The sequence below is a fragment of the Etheostoma cragini genome, chromosome 13 (genome assembly GCF_013103735.1).
Source record: "Etheostoma cragini isolate CJK2018 chromosome 13, CSU_Ecrag_1.0, whole genome shotgun sequence".
Taxonomy (NCBI): Eukaryota; Metazoa; Chordata; class Actinopteri; order Perciformes; family Percidae; genus Etheostoma; species Etheostoma cragini.
The window spans coordinates 12144963-12163924 of record NC_048419.1 but is presented as its reverse complement, the minus strand read 5'-3'; the positions used below and the strand labels follow the sequence as shown (position 1 = coordinate 12163924).

The window sequence follows — 18962 nt, the reverse complement described above, 5'->3', positions numbered from 1 at the left end:
CTTCATTTTTTTTTACTTTTCTGTTCCCATCCCTTATTTTAATCTTATTACTATTTGTAATATAATTGTACTTATCCTCCGCGTTATAGGGCGGGTTTTCAAAGGAGTGAAGTTGGCTTTGTAAATTTAAGATAGCAAATTTCTGGACAGACTGGACGCACATTTTGAAAGTGCTTGTATAAATTATAGTATAGTAAGTCAAACACGGATTCAATCAACTCCCCATGAACATGACAAATACAATCTTACTGACACAATGAGCTTTAATCATTTCAGGAAACAGCAATTTACCACGCACATATTAGTGAGACATCTGTTACATCACAACTCTAAAAGACTCATTCATTCACATTTTTGTACATAATATAAAGTATATTTTCCACATCACTATCACACTTAAGAGGTAGACGAATGCCTTTAACCCCCTGGTAAACAGTAAAGCAGTGCATCTTTCCCTTTACCCATGTGCATGTTCCCATTTAATTAAACTGCATTAATCATCACTTTCACAACTGAAAAAAAAAAAAAAAAAAAAAAAAAAAAATCCCTTTTCATTCTTTGTTGCAGCTTTTGGTTAGGTGCAAGTAAAACACCTGATTGGGGCTCACTGATTTTAACCACAACATGATGGTGTAGCGGTCTACAGTATAAGTGCTATGCAATGGGCTAAGTGAAGGTGTTGCTAAACATATGTTCAGGTGTCTTAGGGGATTCCAGTATTGTGTTTTTGAAGTAGAGGAGTCAAAATCTACTAAATGAAATGGAAATGTGTGCAGGAATGTTTGAAAGGAAAGGGAAGACTAAGAAATCATAAGAGTTCACGTGACTGAGACAGACATTCAGACCACGGGCCAGTCTATCTGCACGATGTTGCACTGCACTGGGGTTTGGATAGTCGGGAGAGGAACAGAGAGGTAGGAAACTCATTCCTCCAGCGTCCGGAAGGCGTTCTGCATGTCCTCCGTCAGCTGGGCGAAGTCTGCTTTGATCTTAGCTTCGCCATCCTTAACAGGGTCCTAAAGAATCCATTGAACAGAGAATAAGTTATTAATCTTGACTGATGAAAACAACAGGGAAACATATACAAACAATGCACAAGACGTTCTCCGCCACAAAAAGGAGGAACAATCATGTACCTTGAACTTCATGGAGCTGATTTTGTACAGGATCTCTCCCATGTGCTCCTTGATTATGGTCCAGGTGATTCTGTTGTCGCTCTGTGACGTGGACTCCACCGCGTGTCGGGCCATGTCGTAAAACGAGATCATGTTTGAGAGGATGCCAACAGTTTTGTAGAATGGGCAGAACCTGTGTGTAGGGACAGAAGACTGTGTGAAGCTCACTGTTTATGGAATAATCAATCGAAGGAAAATACTTGTGGAGCAAAGAGAGATTTGATGTCTATTCGCCATTTCAGGCCTTTTGAATGGAAAATACATGTGTTTTGTGAATCATAAGATGTTTTCTCTTTACCTGTCGTAAGGCGTATAGCCGTTCTGCTGCAGGAAGTCATCCTTAATGAGCTTTGCAACTTCTAGAGTGATCTTATCGGTCTCAGCAAGAGAAGCCTGTGAACAAAACAAGATTGGGAAGACCAGTCCACTTTTTTCAGTTTTTGACTAACCAGGTGTGCGTGCTAACAATTTAAATGATGAACTACTTTTAACAGAAACCTCTCCTATGCAACACAGATTTCACACATCAAAATGCATCGATTACCTGGCTGGAAAAATGTGGATGTATGTGCATGTAGGAGAAACCCTACAGAAGTGAAATGAAGGAGCTGGCCTCACCTTGCCTACAAGCTGCACTATTTCAGCCAGGTCCTCCTCCTCCTGTAGAATCTCCTTGGCTTTTGTACGGAGAGGAACAAACTCAGGGAAATGTTTGTCATAATATTCATCCAGTGCCCGTGTGTACTTGCTGTAGCTAATCAGCCAGTTTACAGAGGGGAAGTGCTTCCTCTGCGCCAGCTTCTTGTCCAACCCCCAGAACACCTAATAAGAAGAAGAAGAAAAAAAAAAAAGATCGACACACTCGAAGGCGGTGCGCAAGAAATAAATATTGACTGCAAGATCACATGTTAGGTCCAAGGGCTGAAGAGCCAATGCCCATTGCTTACCTGAACGATGCCCAGTGTGGCTGAAGTGACGGGGTCTGAGAAATCTCCACCAGGGGGTGACACACTAAGGAATGCACAGTATGTAAGGAAAAGTCAGCCTAATGTATGACCTTGCGTGTCTAGGTTTGTTTTGTTAGGCTACCTTACTTTTCTTACTTCCATGAAAAAAGGAACTCAAAAATATGTAAGCTAATCACGAGGTCTAACTGAGCTTTTCAACACACAACATTTTGCAAAATTCATACAGAATCAAAATGAACTTAGAGATGGGGGAGATAGTTACTTTACCACCAAAGACAGCTTCAGCAGTACACCATGCAGTTTAGCTGCATGATATTGTGTCGTGTGTTTATTTGATTGCTAACCATCCATTGGTTTTAGTTGATTTTATAATGCTTTGACAATAAACTTGCAGAAACTTGGACAGTGGAGGATCATTGAAGGCACCAAAAAGTCAAGCTTTGCAACTGGATTTTCATTGTTACTGAAAGCCACTGCTTGAAAGGCAGGAAATTAATTTTAAATAAATCCTTGGTCCGTGATTTTAATGCACCTACTCAGTCGATTTTATTGTCATGCACGTGCTGCTGTGTTTGAGTGTATAGCAGATGTGTAGAAAAGAAAAATCTCTGCTTAAACGAAAGTCAACTCACGCTCCGACAATGCTGACGCTGCCTTCTCTCTCAGGATTTCCCAGGCACTTCACACGGCCGGCGCGCTCATAGAAGGAGGCGAGCCTGGCGCCCAGGTAAGCCGGATACCCGCTGTCTACAGACAACAACATACACAAACTGCCTCACAGTATCCTACAATTACATATATAGAAATCCATCACATCCACCACAACCTTACCAGCAGGCATTTCAGCTAATCTTCCAGAGATTTCTCTCAGAGCTTCGGCCCATCGGGACGTCGAATCGGCCATCATGCTCACATTATAGCCCATATCACGGAAGTATTCGGACAGTGTGATCCCTGTAGAGGTCAAATATATTAGTTCACAAATTGGATTCTCCAAACAATTACAAACAGGAAAGAAAGAAAAATTCATTTAATTTAGTGTTAACTACTTTGGCATCATTCAGAATGAGGCATTTTCCCATTTTCTTATAAAGAAACAAGAAAAGGGAAAATTCACTTTGTTTTAATTTTTATTTATCATGTAGTAGCATTTAAGTAAGCTTTGAGACTTCTTTATAAAGTGAAGGGTTTGGACCTGTATAAATTGAGGCCTCTCTGGCAGCCACAGGCATGTTGGATGTATTAGCAACCAGTGCTGTTCTCTTCATGATGCTCTCAGTCTTGCCATCGACCTCCATAGTAAGCTGTGGGCAAGAGCAGTGTTAACATTATACTATGTGAATGCATGTGTTGTATTGAAGACTTTTTGCTCTAAACAAATATGAAAATCATATAGTTTTCCCTTTACTCAATAATTTTTTTTTTTTAATGCTTTTTAGACTTTCACCTACCTCGGGGAAATCCCGCAGCACTTCAGACATTTCATTTCCACGCTCTCCACAGCCAACGTAGATAATGACGTCACTGTTGGAGTACTTGGACAACGACTGCGAGATCACCGTTTTTCCACATCCAAAGGCTCCTGGTATAGCAGTAGTGCCACCCTGCACGCAACTACACAGCACGAAGGTCATGATTAAAAGCAGAAGTTAAAAAAAATTAAAAAATTATAAATAAGAGGCTGAAGTTGCTCAATTTAACTCGCACAAAAGTACTCACGGGAAAAGTGCATCCAGAACTCTTTGACCAGTCAGCAGCGGATGATTGGCAGGTAGCTTTTCTGTGACTGGGCGGATTTGTCGTACCGGCCACACCTGCATCATGGTGAACTTCTCCTTCACACCCTCAAATTCCAGCTCCAGAACCACATCCTGAACGCAATGAGATCAGCAAATTAGTGTCACAGAAGCTTTGATCCAACCACCGAGTGTTTTGCTTCTGGACAAACACTCACAGAAATGTCGTAGTTTCCAGGTTGGGCTAGGTAGGTGACAGTGCCTCGGTTGCGAGGTGGAAGCATCAGCTTGTGTTTTATTAAGGAGTTCTCAAACACCATACCGTAGATATCGCCACCTGTCACATGACTGCCAACCTGGAGAGGAGATGAGGTGAAATCAGTCAGAACAGGTGCAGAAGAGAGACATCCACATCCACATCCACACACACACTATTTTTTTCCTTACACGCAGACTCTGCCCGGGAGAAAATTCCCATTTGAGGTCTCTGTTAAGAGCACCAATGTTTACTCCTCTTGGGATATAGATACTTTGAGTGAGGTCATTGATGTCTTTCAGTGGACGCTGGATACCGTCAAAAATGGAGCCCATGATTCCTGGTCCAAGCTCTACAGAAAGGGGTTTTCCCGTCCGAAGGACAGGGTCACCGACAGACACACCAGCTGTGGCATTAAGTTAAGGAAACCAAATAAACCGTAAGCACATTGACACTGTTGTCATGTCTAAAATTCATATTCACATTTTCTATCTATTTATTTCTATTCTTTGTAGCGTACATAAGGTGAATTTACGTTTAAGGTTAGATCATGATGTAGTCTGTAGCAGGTGTAACTGCAGAGGTGGGTAACATTGCAGTGGAAAGGATACAAGTCTCTTCGTAGACCTGGATAGTTGCCATGTCTCCTTCTAAACGGATGATTTCTCCCACCAGCTCACTGTGACCTACACGAACCAGCTCGTACATGGCTGCTCCCGCCATCGCAGTAGCTGTCACCACTGTTAGAGAAATAGATACAATGAATGTCTGTTGGACAAAGGAATGTGCTAAAAATCATCAAACATCCAAATAGTTTACTTAAGGAAGTTTCTTTGTCTACTTTTTTGTATTTGCACACTACTCAAACTGCTTTGTTATTTTTATTAAAATAAAATAACAAGTGGCTTTTGATCGATCATCTGCAAAAACAGTGAAATCTAACCATTTAAAAGAAGCAAGGCAATAAACCAGACCTGGTCCAGAAACTCCATGTACATATCCAAACTCGCTTTCTCGCTCCTCATCCTGGATCTTAGGAAGTTTTGAGGTATCCATATTGATAGCGTATGTCCTGCAAAAAAAGGGGAAAGAATATGAGACACCCTTGCTGTTAATTTAAATTAAATACACTCAGTAAACTGACATCATTTAACGCACGCACACAGACAAACACACACACACATATAAGCTTACGATAGTAACAGAGCAAATATGGCACCCTACAGATTCTACAGACTTTACACACCACGATGAGATGGAGATTATTTATATGAGGACCCTAACACATTACAGAGCATTAGCACAGTACGTTGCTCTCTACAGAATACATGACTAAGGCTGGCAGTGTAAGGTTAACGGTAAGGTCACAAGCTAACTCAGCTGAGGCTGCAACACATTTCATGCGTTTCCCTTTCGCCCCAGGCTTAAAGATAAGGTAGAGTAAGATGGTAGCGTGTTTGTCACTAGCAAAGCTGATTTGTGTGTGCGTGTGTGCGTATCAGGTTACTAGCTAGCGAGCACAGCTATCTTCATCATCATAAGCTACATACAAGTTAAGCTAGCTAAATGAACGATTGTTTGCACAATATTTGGTCCAAGAATGGCAGGAAATCTCTAACCAACTGTTGTGAATACATAACCTCATATTATACCGCTGCTATAAATATCTTACCTTGTCTTAGTTTTCAATTTTCCAGGTTTGTCTCCAACGTAGCACACTGAGGAGGAGCTTTACAGTGTATAGTGCTTAACAGCGTAATCACCTGTCATGCACCAGACTGTCACGGGAAGAAAACATCTCCGTTGTGGGTAAACCGGTTTGCTCCGTTCTGTGTTGCTCGGATCTGTGTAACCAACAAGGCGTCCGAAGCGCAACAATTTCCCAGTGGATGATAAGTTCCGCCAGTCTTAACCATAGACTGTATTTATACTCTATGGTCTAAACCACATACAGTCTATTTAACCAGTGACCGTAAAGGTCTAAACCCCTCCACCTGGCGCATTAGTGACCTCTGCTGGATAAAAATTAAAAATGTTTATCTCACCTAACCAACAATGGTTTCAACACCATTTCTAAATAAAGGAAAGGTACAGTACAACCATCTGCTGAACATGATTTATATTTCAGCTTTTTGGCTACAGGTTTTACCTTCTACCTGGATTACAACCATTCCCTTTAACTATATGAGCATAAATAGGCCTAGCTAGTCACATGAGCTGTAAAATAAAATGATTTGATACTTAATTGTATTCAATCATTGAGTGGCATCGTTTATCGGATAATCTGCTATGGTTGTGATAAATGAATATTGGAAAATGCACAACAGCTACAAGATAATGAAACTGATGTAAAGCTGCATGGGATAACAACATTGCTACTACAGAAACACAACATGATTTTCTTGCTAATACATATTTTTTTCAATGACATGTCAACATTTTCAATGATGCATTATTTCATAGACAAATAATAATTTATTGGCAGACCAAACTGATTTCACACTGGTACCCTACTACACATACAGTGGGGTAGTGGAATGGTCACGTATTGAGGTAGCATTCCCAAATATCACATGGAATTACTTTTCAAACATTCACATAATATAGGGTGGGGTATATTTAGTTCAACATATTATTAGGATTTTGTTATTTCATAAAATTATGAAAATAAATACTAAAATTCTTCAACGTTTTACTTCACATTGTTGCACGCAATCATATATAAAAGGCCTTTTCCACAACAGACATTTTGACTTAATACTATGTAATGATAGGACAAGTACAGGTGTTACTAATAACTTCAGTAAAGGCTCCGTTCTATGCAAGTGTCCCAGTAAGCCGTGACAGTGGGACAATGAGCCAGCATGCACCGTACCAGGATACTAACTGGAATTCAGCCAACCATTTTATTATTTATGGACTTTCTTGGACTTGTCCTACTGCAACTTTTCTTAAATGTCTTTAGTGAAAAAGGCCTAGTCCTGGGACACCAAATTAAGGGTCTACTGCATATTTCCTTAATGGGTATGGTGTGATAGAGGTGTCAGTTTATCAGGAGAGGACATTTTATTTGAACGCACAGTTTAGACTGACAAAGTGAGAAAACAATTGACTTCCATTTCGTTAGTGGTAGAAAATGAAACATGTAGTCATACAATTTAATCAGACAATCCATTACTTCTTAATGTGAATCTAAAAATTCACTGGTTTCAGAAAAATGGTGCAAACTGTCCACTCCTGCAGTTTCCTCATGAAACATTTATGTGGCGGCACATTAATAATGCAAGATGGAGTAAGGAAGCACTGGCAGCAGTGGTTTGGTATGTGGAGTCCACTAGGTGGAGCCAAATAGTGCGGTTCACCCTTTTGGTTTATTTGCACTGAAGATCCAATTAAACAAACTTCAGCCAGATGCTACACTTTGTGTTTAGTCCGACCACTCGTTTTCCTCCAACTCAGAGTCGTCATCAGAGTCACTGTACTCCACCGCAATGCGCCGGGACAGGATGGTGGCCACGTCGTTCCCCACCGGCTCCTGCTTGTACAGCTGCTCTTGCTGCTCTTGAACTTTCTTCAGCTGAATGCCTAGTAATGGCACACATACAGTATATTAAAATAAGATCAAGTTGTATTCATTTATCGATTTCTGCTCTTATCTGACCAGCGGAAAACAATATTGGGTAAAACCGCGCCAGTCGACCGCGACTCACCCATGCGGATCGCAGACAGCAGGTCACTTCTTGCATCTCTCACAGGTCGAGTCTCAGCTCTGCCGCCTTCACTGTATCCCGCTAGGTGTGATGGTGCAGCTGAGGGAGGGAGAGGTGGAGGTGGGGGACCTGGGGGAGGAGGGAACATGTGCGGCCCTGGAGGAGGTACAGGTGGGAGAGGGTAGCCTGGACTCATGGGCAAAACTCCATTATTTGGTGTTGGTGGGAGCGCACCCAGTGGAAAACCAAAGGCTGTCTGGGCGGATGGTATGGGTGGGCCGGGGGAAGGAGGTAGGGGGAGTGAGCTGGCCGACAGTGAAAGAAAGAGGATTAGGTTGCAGTGGAAAAAAAGAAAAACTATATTGAATTATTTCTCTAATTATGCAACCAACACATACTTGCAATTTGCAGGTGGACGTGTTGAACCATTCAGTCGGTCTGCGGCGTGAAGCTCTGCTGTGGCATAGGTTACTCTCTTGTAGTTGACATCAATGCTGTGGTATTCATGCTCCACAGGTGGTGAGGGGTGTGCGTTCCCAGGCATGTAATCATTTGACTTGGCACGATTACAAGCAGCATGGGCAGGCAATGGAGGGATGGGGTAGTCTGGGAGGTCAGGCCTGGATAAACAATGAAAAACAGAGAGCTTCTCATACAGATACCTTCACATATTCAGAAGGTGGATTTTTTGTTATAAAATCAAAACTGAGGCTTTACACAGAGATATTGCTACTTCAATCTCAAGGTACAGTAGATCTAAGTTACGGTTTAGATTTTATTGCTCCGGATCTTATCCCCATACTTTTGATTGTACTTTTGACAGGTGTAGTGCATGACTTTCCAGTGAGTATTAAACTAGCCCAAAACATTTCACATGCAGTATCAGAAAGAGCAGATGCAGCAACTCAACACTGCAAAAATGTCTCCAAAGCTGTGCAGTTTGTGACATTTTAAATGTTGAGTCTGTTAAAAAACCCAAATCCCCTGTTTACATTTCTATTTTCTGTCAGAAAATAAGCACTTACCTGCCGTCGGGGGAGAGTGAGCCCTCAGACGATGCTCCTCGGTTGAGACTCTGCGGATGGCGGTGATCAGGACGAAGTTCTTTATCGAATGCCATCATGTTCCACTCTTGCCTGCGGTTTCGAGCCTTTCTCACCTTTTTGACCTCACGCTGCAGGGTGCTGCTTTCCACACATCGCTTCTGTTCCTGGGAAAGGTAGAATGAAGGCACAGAAAGGAAAATAAGAACCCAATTGCCATAAATAAATAAATTAAATAAATACATTAAATTAAAACAGTCAGTAGAGTGCTCTTACCCTTTGCCTCCGCCTTTCTTTCCTCTTGTCTTCTGTGTCCTGAAGCATTTTCTCCTTCCACAACTCAAAAAAGTAAGATGGGTCTGAGTAGAATTTCATTGCATCTGTGGAATCCTCTCTGTATTTTAGGCAAGGCAAGGCAGCTTTATTTGTATAGCACATTTCAGCAACAGGGCAATTCAAAGTGCTTTACACAAAATCAGTTAAGCAGATAAAACACAGGTACAAACAGTTAAAAATCATAAGCATTAAAAACCGATAAAACACATGAATAGACAGTTTAAAACAAAATAGAAACATTAAGACACATAAAATACAAGAATTAAAGTTACAGTGCAGCATAAGAAATTTAAAGAAATGAGCAGTCGTTTAAAGAAAGGCAGCATCAAAAAGAAAGGTCTTCAACCTTGATTTAAAAGAACCGAGAGTAGCAGCGGACCGGCAGCTTTCTGGGAGTTTGTTCCAGATATGAGGAGCATATCTGGAACATTGAGTAGTGTTTTAAAAACAATTTTACACATGAAATGAGAATGTAACCTGTTCAGATGTTGTAGTTTGTACAACGCATTCCGTACCTGTAGGCAGTAAGGGTGCTGAGGGGGGGAGGCCTGTCGCTGCCGTTGTACATCTCAGCCACCGAGTTCGGAGTGCTGCCTTTGGACAAAACCTGCTGGTCCTGGACAGTAGAGCGTTTAAATGCCTTTCTCATGTTTATGTCCTGAAGAGAGACTACAAAACAGTAGGACAAGGGTTTAACGTTTAATAGAATGCATGTGAGAGAATATAATGCTATAAAGTGCATCCAGTGAACTAACCTTCCTCCACATTGGAGTCCAGCTGGGTGACCTTGACGGCTAAGCGGTCAATGCGGTCCTGGAGAGAATTGGCGCGGACATAAAAGGTGTTGGCCTCGTTAAAAAGCTCCCCAAAAACATTTTCAGCATGTGTACCTGAAACCAGCGCAAAGAACCAGAAGAGCAAACGAAGGAAGACAAGGAGTTATTAATACATAGAAAGGTGTTTCAAACCTGTGAGGTAAAGACAGAAGTGTCGCATATTGCATGACATGGGTAAATAATATGCCTTATAATGTTTGTACATTTCTGAATCTATTCTATTTCTCTGGATTATACACACGCATTAAGGGTTGGGTCCCCCCACATAACAGCATGAATGGCACACGTCAAACAGCTCTGATCTACTTAATGTGGATGCTTTTATTAGACTGCCTCCGTTTGTGTCTCCTCCCACTCTCCGTCGTATCTGCCTGTGATACAAAGCTTTACAGTAAGCTCTAAGCTCCTGTGACCACACACACACACACACACACACACACACACACGAACACACACACACACACACACACACACACACACACGGTATACCAATGCTCATGTGGACATTGCCCCGCAACATTAACCAGTTTAACCACTCTGCTTCTGCACACATTGGCGGATTCAGGCGTAAAGTAGATAGATGTAAGTACTGAGTAAGTACTGCTTACTCAGACTACTGAGCTGGCGGATGATGGCAGACAACGTATTGTTGGTTACACATTCCAGCTCGTTGCCAATCCTATCAGGCACGGCACCGTGGCACAGGTGACGAGGCTGAATGTTTCTCTTGACCAAAGGCATGACCACCTCTTACATCTCGGCCACAGCACCTGCTGGGGGACAGAGTACAGCTATGTCTACTACAGTACACAACAAGCAAAGTAGAACTATCAACACATTGATCTACATTAATGAAAAAAAGTATATAAGCATTGACTCTGGGTTAGTCTATATCGACAACGTTCCACTTCAGGGATTGTTGTGGTTCCGCCAGAAATTCTGCTGGATGTTCCTAATTTTGGCTGGATGTCCCTCACTTTTGGCTTTCTTTGTGTTAGCATTTTATGAGGACTATGGTTCACTGCTACTCAGATCTTTGCAGGGTAACTCCAGACAGCTAGCTAGACTACCTGTCCAATCTGAATACCTACACATGTTCCACCCAAACAAGTTCTTTCCCGAGGCAAATTTGCAGAGGCCCCATTGCTCCGTGCGGTACATAGCGCCGCTTAAAACAATTGTGGTTGGTTTAAAAAAATGTCAGTAAACCAGAGCCTGTTTTTCTCCCATCCTAGACCAGCCAGACCCTCCTCCGCAGCGCTGTGAAGGAAGATCTGGCAATGCAAGACTAACTCTAGGTTAATGCACGTAATGTAACAGGTACTGTATTGTTATTGATTTTCTAACCAGTATCTAGACTCGATATTTCTGTACTTACTCCAGGTGTGTCAGTTTTGTACAAATGAATATTAATAATTAATATAAATTGTATATTCAAAAAGACAAAACCTGTTGCACTTGTTTGTCTAAACTGAATTTAACATTTCGCAGCAATTGCTGGGCCGGTTATCCTTTTTTGTTTTGATGATATTAGTTAAAAATGAGTAATAGTAAAAAGTGTAACGGACAGAATCAAATGAAAGCATTTATGATTTTGTAAAATTTGCTGTAATAATTACTGCACCACTCGCTGTTGAATGTCGCAATGTAACACCATCTATTAAAGTGGTACACCTATTGTATGTTGTTGGTTTTCTAAGTATTTAACGTGTTTGGCCACAGCTGTGTTATTAAGTGAGCTTATTGTGATAAAAGAGGTGTGAAGACAACATTTTTAAGTGAATCTGCAAGTCACTTTACACTTCTTTATTACATGGATTTAAAACAAAGGGTTGGGTGATTGCCAGTTATAATGGGTGAGCCAGCATAATAAGAACACCAACATAATCATAACTACCATCTTTTTCATATCAGTGCACATTGTGGCAAACAAGACAGAGAGAACCCCTGAATGTTTCACCAGGAACTAACATGCAGCTGCTTCACTGACAGTAAGAGTTTTGGAACAAAAACACCAATATGGAGTTCACATTCTAGCATTTTTGACAAATACAAAGGATGCTATGAAACACAAAACAGGGTTCCATGCCTCGGTTTCTAGGAAAGCAGTGTAAGTTGATATTCTTTTGGCTGTCTCTGGCAGCAGACAGTTTTCACCAATACTCTGCTTTGAGTAAGTATTCACCAAATAGTTAAATGACCTTATTTAAATTCGTAAAATGATATACGTTACACGAATCCGGAATGTATAAATAGGCACAAATATTTTTAATAAAATTAATATATGCAAATAGAAGTTTTGTTTTCAGGGTGGCAGGTGAGCGTCAATTTCCGATAATTCCCCTCGTGAGCGTTAAAACCTATAGTTAAAACCGCACATTTCTACTGCATGCTAACTCTGCTTAATCTCTCTTAATGCATCCATGATGCTAACACGATGGACATCTGATTCGGAGGCTCTTCTAAGCGGCCCTCCATCACAGAGCTGTTTGTTTTTCTTGACAGAAAGTTTAAACGTCAAACAGCAAGTAACTTTTCAAATACACGTACACAAAACACGGGATATCTAACAATATTTGAGCTGCACCAGAAAATGCTAAAAACACAATTGTACGTTATCTAGCCTACCATAAAGTTGCCGTTGGGTTAGCTTGTTGGGCTCAACGTAGTGTTTTGCACGTCAGCACGTCGGAAAAGAGCAACGAAAGTCGGGTCCAAGCTGTTTTATCCAAATTAAACAAACTCTTTGCTGGCCTGCTGCAGTGTGTTGGACATTTACAGTAGTCATCTCTGCAGGGCGGAGTTCAATCTGAAAACAAATCTCTCTGGTCCAAATCACAGCTTGAGCCATGAGGGGATTTGGCCAGCAGATTTACTCCTGTCATCCAATCACAGTCATCATGCCAGCCATCTATTTCCGTATGTATTAGTCCAGTATTATGGAACTGTAAGACGTTATCTGCCTTCAATGAATTGGGTAATAGTATGGCAATTTCTAATTATCAATAGTAACAACTAACGTTAATCAAATCAAGGCTGCAATGATGAACACTTTCATTATTGATTAATGTGCTAATTAAAACCTGTTCAGTCGGTTTAACATTGTCATGTCACACAAGAGGGAAAATGCCCATCACAGTTTTCCCACAGTCCTACATAAAGTCTACTTATTTTGAACATACAAAACCAAAAAGTAATTACACATAACAGAGAAAATGTTTTGCAGCTTTGGATGCACTCTCACAATTTAGTTCTCTTGGATTTTTCTTTCAAACCATCCACTTGGCATGACCAGCAGAATGTCGGTCTCAGCCAGTTAATCTACATTTCAGTGGGGACGACCTGGATTAATAGTGATAAGACACTCAGCTTTTGATTTGAAAGCCACACACACACACACACACACACACACACACACACACACACACACACACACACAAATAGCTCTCTTCTCACAGATGGCATCATCTGTATTGCGGGAGGGACTAGTCTAACCCAGATATGGGGGCTTAAATCTTGAGGAGCACGTCATGATACTACAACTCATAGTTGTTAAGTAAGAGTATCGCTTGTTTCACAGAGATTGTTTATTGCAACTATCTTGATCGTGTGACTTCAATCAGGGTACAAAAGATGAGCAGCATACTTTCTTCATCCTATATTAAGGCAGGTGCAGGAAATCAAATTCAGTAGAAAGAGCAGAGTTGCCTCAAATATTAAGTCATGTACATAAAGTTCACTGTATGTATCAGCACCAAATGGATTACAGTACATCAGTTTTATGGTTAACTAATTAAACAACACTTACATTATGATCTATATATGACGGTCTGTTAATACATGTTCTGTTGATGGTGTCTGTTTGCTGTTGAGCCTGGGAGCAAAGCATTTTGCTGAGGGGTCTTCAATATTTTAGACGGTGCCATAATCTCTTGGCCAGCTTTAGAAGTATTAACCCCAATACAGTATTTACCCTTCCCATTAGCACCATCATTGACCTAGCTGGTTTCACACAATGTAGCTAACCACCAGCTCACCCACTTACTGCCCATCGGCACAAACACTAACACCCCTATCATCCATTACACACAGATGCTCAGACTGCTTGCATCAGACTGCTACTATGATATTTTTCCTTCTATTATGGCTTTCCTGCCTACTCCAAATTGATCATTGCCAATGCCTTGCCAGTTATTACCCAGTGTGGGAGCGCCACACACACACACACACACACACACACACACACACACACACACACACAGCACCACTGAGCTGTGTCAAGAGCATCAGTGTATACATCACACTCGTGTGTTCATATTTAGCTTGAAGGTTAGAACAATAATCTTGTTCCACACTATCCAACTATGATAAGGAAATCTTGTTTTTGTTGAAATCCTGAATAACCTTTAAGAGACACATTGTCTGTGGAGTTTGTTAAACCTCTGCTGATTTTGGATTCAGGATTCCTTTACTTGTGGTATCTATCTCAGAGTCATGAAACATTTAAATGCTTCTTTCTTTGTGTTGGAAACTTTAGTCTAGAGTTACAGTCATACAATGAGGGCCTCTCAGCCAAACAATTTTATTTATGTCTTGTATGAGTCTCCCCCCCTCCCGACTTTATGGAATTACTAAATCACTGGAGAAGAATAAAAAATTATAAGGCTCTAGTATTTTTTTTAAAGATTATTTTTGGGCATATTAGACCTTTAATTGAGTAGACAGCTAAATACAGGAAAGGGGAGAGAGGGGGGGAATGAAATGCAGAATAGGGCCGCAGGTACGAAAATCGAACCCGGGCCGATCCGGTAGGGACTGAGTCTTTGTATATTGGGCGCACACTCAAATAGGTGAGCTACCAGGGCGTTCCATAGCTGTAGTATTTAACGTTTATTTTTATGTCATTAGGTGCACATTGATAATATTAATCTACTGATGTTCATACTTTTCACCTTCACTTTTCACCTGGTGCCATCTGTTGGTTATTGTTGGTAGCACAAATGAACAGTTAGACATAGGTTTAAATACATGTCTTTTCAGATGACTTAGGAAATTTGTTAATATGCCATTAAAGGCAGTAGTAAGCAGTCCAATAGGATTTGCATCTTTATGAATATGTATTAAATTTCAGAGCTGCTGTATGTGGTTATGTAATGTGTGTATTTTCATCAACATTGACTCTTATTTTATTCTTGTGCAACGGATTATATGATTTGAGACTTGCACAAAGGCAGATATGTTTAAATGAATATGTTTCTTCATTTGACTAGATCCTTTTGCTGATCAGCTATGTGAGCGATGAAGAGGAAGTTAAGAAGCAGCTCTAACTGTTGAGTCCTGCTCTTCCCCTCAGACAACCAGACAAACACAAGTCCCAGGTAAGAAACTTTTTAAAGTACCAAAACAGTAATAAAAAGGTAAATAATGTTAATAAAAACACATTTTCCTTTAGTATTTGTGGATATTACAAAACCTCTACAAATCAAGGTCGAGACTTTTTTCAGAGCTTTCAGCTTTTAGATGCGAGCAAAGTCATTCAGTCTGTTGTGGCAACGCTGACGAATATCCAAAAGTTAAAGCCCGAGCAAGAACAATCTTTGCTGAGTTTTGTTGGTGGCCATGATGTTGTGGCCCTCCTCCCCACGGGGTTTGGTAAGAGTTTGATTTTCCAGCTCACTTCGTTAGTGGTGAAGGAGTTGGCTAAGGCTAACACTGTGAGGCTAACGCTAGGGTTACCTAGCTAGATATAGGCCTTGTCAGTCTCCCTTCTTGTTGGGCACGACATGCGTCACGACCAAACGTTAATGATTGGTTATGCCAGATCCAGAGTGGCTCTGGGTAGATCCAGTAGTTTTAAACTTCAACTGAGTACCCACCTTCATTAATAGTGATAGTAATAATTCCAACCAAACTAAAGGTCTACTTACTAGCTTTTCTGCAAGCTTTTACCTTTTTAGCCGTATCACATGTATCGTTTGGGGATTTATTTAGCGGGTTGTATATAGTTTAAGTTCAGTCAGTTGATTAAAAGAATTAACCACATATGTCTGTAAAATAGTTATATTTATCTAATTTTCAAATTACGTATTGTATTTGTATTGTAATAATTAAACAGTACCTCTTCTTTATTGCATTAACAAATCATTAAATTCACCATATCTTGTCATTCTGAAGCTATCATCAAGTAATTATCCAACTGTTTTTTTCTCATCTTGTTTACAATGGGCTTTTACAAAACACCAAACCTTAAATTTTCCCAGCGCAGCACATCACACGACAGTGGGAAAATTAATCAGCCGGAGCTTAAGGCCGTATCAAAAGCCTCACAGTTCCTGAGCGGCCGCCTTTAGAGGGGGTGACTCTTAGAATGCCTCAGCTTGTTTGTCTCATGGTTTAAGTGGTGCACATAGCCATGGAAAGATCATTAAATCACTGTTTTACCACTTGGCTTAATCCCCACAACAAAAGGGGAAGATACAAAAAAAGAGAAAATGGAGAGAAAAAAGTGGTGGGCAAGATTAAGTAGAAACTTGATGGATCTAAACTGACAGCTCTGTTTCCCAGCGTTGCTAAGGGGAGTTAAGAATCTTGATTCCACATCTCCAGGCTGAGGAGTGGCTGCCGATCGAACGTTGCCTGTTACCCCTGCAGTGGCCAGCCGCGCTCGTAGTGTCCACTGTTTTGGCCATCTGCCGGATTACCCAGCAGGATATATTTTTATAGAGAGCATCCTATTCATATCCCGCCTGCAAAGGTTTACATTAAGGTTGAACTCGGGTGCACTTACAATGGCAGATGAAGTAAGCTCTATCCTTCTTACAGCACCCCTCCCCATCTTGTCACTGTTTGGGAGACTGATAGCACTGGGTTGAAAGGGGCTCCTTCACCGTGGCATGAAAGAGGATCTCATGCAATGCCACTGTCTGCTGCAGATTTTTTTTCACGCACTGACAATAAAGTGGTGCCCAGCATGAAAAAAACATTTGTATGTGCCAAGTGCGATTGTTTCTTCTAATATGCATCAACAGGCCAACTTCTCTGTGTTACCATACAGGTGAACTCATTCCTGGGAAAATGTTTTTTTCTTTCTCAGCCTCGTAGGCGCGATGGCGTCCCCCTTTTTCCTCGGCCTAACGGGATTAGTCGTGCCAGTGCTACCCCGGCTGTCACGGTACTGTCTACTTCCCATCTCTCTTCTGGGCCTCTAATGTGATTAACCCATTCCCTGTGGTCCAAATGGTTCTGGAAGGTGGGTAGAGGGGGAAGCGGAGGAGGGGGGCACCTCCTTGGCATGTTCCTCCCAATGCCTAACTCACCATCATTGGCATCTTTGTCAGGCAGGAAGAACCTAGATCGAATGTCTGTGACGGTGTAGAGACAAGAACAAGTTGCTGAGAAAATAATCCATAAACTCAGATGCTTGCAATTTAAATGATGACCTATTATTATAGCTGAAACCATTTTAACATTAAAATAGTAGTTGTCATACATTCTTTAATTTGGATTCACAAGGCCTGCATATTTAAACAGATAGATCTCATTTTACCTGTCCGCTGTGTTTGACTGTGCTCATGATCTATTCTATTCAAACACTCAGTCATTTATGAAAATCTGTTCAGGCTGATTTGTATTATGGCTTTTGCTTTCACAGACGTCAACCCTGAATATTTACTGCTTGCTTAAGTGGAGACAATAATGATTGCCGACGCCCATCATCATGTCAAATGTCAGTGTTGCGGGGCTTCGCCTGTTTAACACATGTCACGCTCATTTTCGACTCATCTGTCACAAGTCTTCTTCAGGGCATCTGCTGCACGCAGAGGACCACATGCCCTTTGGCACCGCTCAGAGGGAGAAGCCTCCAAACTAAAGGGCTACATACAAAACCCAAAGCTGAAATCACCTTTACAGTGGCAAACACTTGTCACTTCACATTTTTATATGTGAGGTGATTTACAGCATACTGTAGCTTCTCGGTATAATGAGGAACATTCATTACCATGAGCATGAAAACTATTAATCTGACTCTCCTAGTCTCTCCTAGACTCTAGAAGTGAATGCTCGTGTTTGTTGTTCAGAGAAATTCAAACCACCAATGAAAAATCTGATACTAATCCATCACAATAATCCTGTTTACTCAAATCCCATATTCATTCTTGAGTTTAGCTACTCAAATGGCTCTTTGGAAGTAAAGTTAGCAGAAAACAACATCATTTCACACAATATCAGCAGCACACCAATTACAGCATATAGAGCTGAATATCTATACAGCCAATAAAATACTAGCTGAACTAATTTAAACCCTGAAAGTACTGGAGAGCTTCTTGGAACTAGTCTTTAATTAGAACCCTGTTTTGTGTTTGAAAATTACGGACAAATGTTCCTCGTACCCTGCTTTGTTAAAGCTAGTAAACCGACACTCCCTGTCCAACAACATCTACGCGCATGCTGTGTTCAGCAGCGCTTCACGTGAGCACACAGCCTCGGTCAGGCGATGGCACGGAGAATTAGGAGTCTTAATTAAGATTTTTTTTTACAACGCTGCATGTGCTCTTCATTTGCGAGACAACAGGCTTGAATAGGGCGGGGTGGGGTGGATCCTTAAACAGCTGCCTGCTCTGAAACAAAGCCCAAAGTTGACATGAAGATCCCCACGATGATGGAATGTGCGTCACTTTACGTTTGCCCTCAAAGATAATCTATAACATTGTTTATATGCCAGTTAAATCCTTCAGTTTGTGCATTTGTGTATACATGTGTATTTATTATACATATTTATACTTACGCGATGAATGGGCTAAGAGAAAACAATTCAACATTGTGGCTGAAAGACAATACGGTGCATGAGGGGGTAGCACCCCTTGTATGGAGATTTGGTGGGTTTCCAATCCTGATATCCAGC

The 18962-nt window shown here is 41.1% G+C and overlaps 2 protein-coding genes and 1 long non-coding RNA gene across 4 annotated transcripts; 1 reads left to right on the top strand and 2 right to left on the bottom strand.

Moving 5' to 3' along the window:
• Window positions 1–897: 897 nt before the first annotated feature.
• LOC117956094 (V-type proton ATPase catalytic subunit A-like) lies at window positions 898–5989 on the bottom strand. Its single transcript, XM_034890950.1, has 15 exons — window positions 5899–5989; window positions 5110–5207; window positions 4747–4875; window positions 4327–4541; window positions 4098–4235; window positions 3863–4014; window positions 3595–3757; window positions 3339–3447; window positions 2975–3097; window positions 2776–2890; window positions 2123–2186; window positions 1794–1997; window positions 1474–1568; window positions 1137–1308; window positions 898–1016 (listed from the first exon to the last, which is right to left on the bottom strand). Exons 1-15 carry the CDS (start codon window positions 5931–5933, stop codon window positions 924–926), a joined length of 1905 nt encoding a protein of 634 aa, XP_034746841.1. The 5' UTR covers window positions 5934–5989; the 3' UTR covers window positions 898–923.
• A 1495-nt stretch (window positions 5990–7484) lies between these two features.
• LOC117956096 (wiskott-Aldrich syndrome protein family member 3-like) lies at window positions 7485–12938 on the bottom strand. 2 transcript variants are annotated; one of them, XM_034890952.1, is made up of 9 exons: window positions 12689–12938; window positions 10669–10833; window positions 9980–10114; window positions 9740–9893; window positions 9165–9282; window positions 8871–9055; window positions 8244–8465; window positions 7846–8150; window positions 7485–7720 (listed from the first exon to the last, which is right to left on the bottom strand). In XM_034890952.1, the coding sequence occupies exons 2-9, from the start codon at window positions 10799–10801 to the stop codon at window positions 7563–7565; spliced, it is 1410 nt and encodes a 469-aa protein (XP_034746843.1). In that variant the 5' UTR covers window positions 10802–10833; window positions 12689–12938; the 3' UTR covers window positions 7485–7562. The 2 variants fall into 2 exon arrangements, with proteins under 2 accessions (XP_034746843.1, XP_034746844.1); XM_034890953.1 differs by having other exon boundaries at window positions 7563–7720; window positions 10669–10830; window positions 12689–12933.
• LOC117956100 lies at window positions 12426–17318 on the top strand. Its single transcript, XR_004659179.1, has 3 exons — window positions 12426–12588; window positions 15331–15438; window positions 17154–17318. It is a non-coding gene; the product is annotated as an uncharacterized LOC117956100 (long non-coding RNA).
• Window positions 17319–18962: the final 1644 nt, after the last annotated feature.

Excerpts from the sequence above, each read along its gene's own strand:
- LOC117956094 (XM_034890950.1), bottom strand. The coding sequence starts at position 5,933 with ATGTTTTCTTCCCGTGACAGTCTGGTGCATGACAG. Across the intron at positions 4,015-4,097 it reads CTGGAAACTACGACATTTCT|GATGTGGTTCTGGAGCTGGA; the intron begins GTGAGTGTTTGT and ends CATTGCGTTCAG. Across the intron at positions 3,448-3,594 it reads TGCTGCGGGATTTCCCCGAG|CTTACTATGGAGGTCGATGG; the intron begins GTAGGTGAAAGT and ends TCTTGCCCACAG.
- LOC117956096 (XM_034890952.1), bottom strand. The coding sequence starts at position 10,801 with ATGCCTTTGGTCAAGAGAAACATTCAGCCTCGTCACCTGTGCCACGGT. Across the intron at positions 10,115-10,668 it reads CCGCCAGCTCAGTAGTCTGA|GTACACATGCTGAAAATGTT; the intron begins GTAAGCAGTACT and ends CGCTGGTTTCAG. Across the intron at positions 8,151-8,243 it reads CGTCCACCTGCAAATTGCAA|CTCACTCCCCCTACCTCCTT; the intron begins GTATGTGTTGGT and ends ACTGTCGGCCAG.